At 45.3% G+C, this 1,363-nt stretch overlaps 1 protein-coding gene across 1 annotated transcript; it reads right to left on the reverse strand.

Moving 5' to 3' along the window:
• Positions 1–585: 585 nt before the first annotated feature.
• Positions 586–1,256, reverse strand: Pmar_PMAR025056 (hypothetical protein; the record flags this gene model as incomplete). Its single annotated transcript, XM_002781881.1, has 1 exon — positions 586–1,256. A coding segment is annotated over one exon (671 nt), but the record flags the coding sequence as incomplete, so codon positions are not given.
• Between the last annotated feature and the right edge of the window lie 107 nt (positions 1,257–1,363).

The raw sequence follows: 1,363 nt of genomic DNA on the forward strand, positions 1-1,363 counted from the left end.
ATCAACACAACAAGAAAGAAGATAAACGGCACACGAATGGCAATTCATCAGAAGGGCAGGTAAAACAGAAAGAGCACACTTGGCAGAGAAATGACTAGAATACTTCACCTGAGTATTAGTATATTAAATCACCATTAAGCTTGAATATCACAAGAGCATGGGATATTAGTACCCGAGCATACTGATGGATTAGACCAGTATTTACAGTAGCTACCACTGTACTGGGAACAACAGAAGTTGTCACCATTCGCGCAGCTAAACGGAGTTGTTGAAGGTGCAGCTGAGGAACTCGTCATCGATCCACTTGTGGTAGTGGTTATAACCTCATCACATGAGCATTCGATATTGGAGCCAGAGCAGATCCGTGGAACTTCCCAGTATTTACAGTAGCTACCGGGTATGTATGAGCCACACTGCTCATCACCGATGATACAGTCGACCGGCTCACAAGCTGTAGTAGTAGCAGGAGTAGTGGTTGTAGTAGTAGCAGGAGTGGTTGTAGTAGCAGCAGGAGTGGTTGTAGTAGTAGCAGGAGTGGTTGTAGTGGGACAAGTAAAGGAAGCCGGGAAGGGCCATACGACGAACCTATCGGGATTCGCATTATAATCCCAAATTGTGGTACCCCAATTGAAACTAAATCGGAGGCATCCATCGTCAGCATTAACAAACTGGTCAATACCATGACCGGTGCCGCAGCCTCCTGCAAGTAATGTGGCTTCTCCATCGGGAGTGTTGACACAATGGACATAAACAGCGGCATCACCATATCGATAGATGATACTGTCAGGGTAAACATCATACAACCAGTGAACGACATCGAAACCAAAACGTCCATTAATGGTGAAGTTGAACTTGAATACTCTCGTAGGACTTGAAGGCTCCCACTTCACAATACGATACTCCTCACCAGTGACAAGTTGGGAGATGTAGAGATATCCTTGCATAGATCTCACACTTTGGGGATGATACAAATGCATATCATCATCAATCGCCTTACCATCAGCATTACCAGCGACGAGTTTTCTCGACGAAGTTTCAACACCATCCGATATCGGATCCCATTCATAGACCTGATTGTTCTTGCTATCAACAGCGTACAAGTAAGGATGATCATCATTCTGATTCCAACTAACTGATGTCCAAGTATGTTCACCACTCGCGGGCTCCAAAACCTTGTACTCACCTAAACCAATATCACTGGTCTCGGGAGTGCCATAGAGTCTGATCTCGTTGTCAACAATAGCCCAAATATACATCGGGGCATAGCTATCGTGTTTGTAATCAGTAGAAGCAGCAGCGATTGAGTCGGCTTAGCATTGATCATCACCTCCCCGTAGACACCATTGAGGGTAGTAGTAGTCCG

The sequence above is a fragment of the Perkinsus marinus genome (genome assembly GCF_000006405.1).
Source record: "Perkinsus marinus ATCC 50983 genomic scaffold scf_1104296941040, whole genome shotgun sequence".
In the NCBI taxonomy this organism is placed as follows: domain Eukaryota; phylum Perkinsozoa; order Perkinsida; family Perkinsidae; genus Perkinsus; species Perkinsus marinus.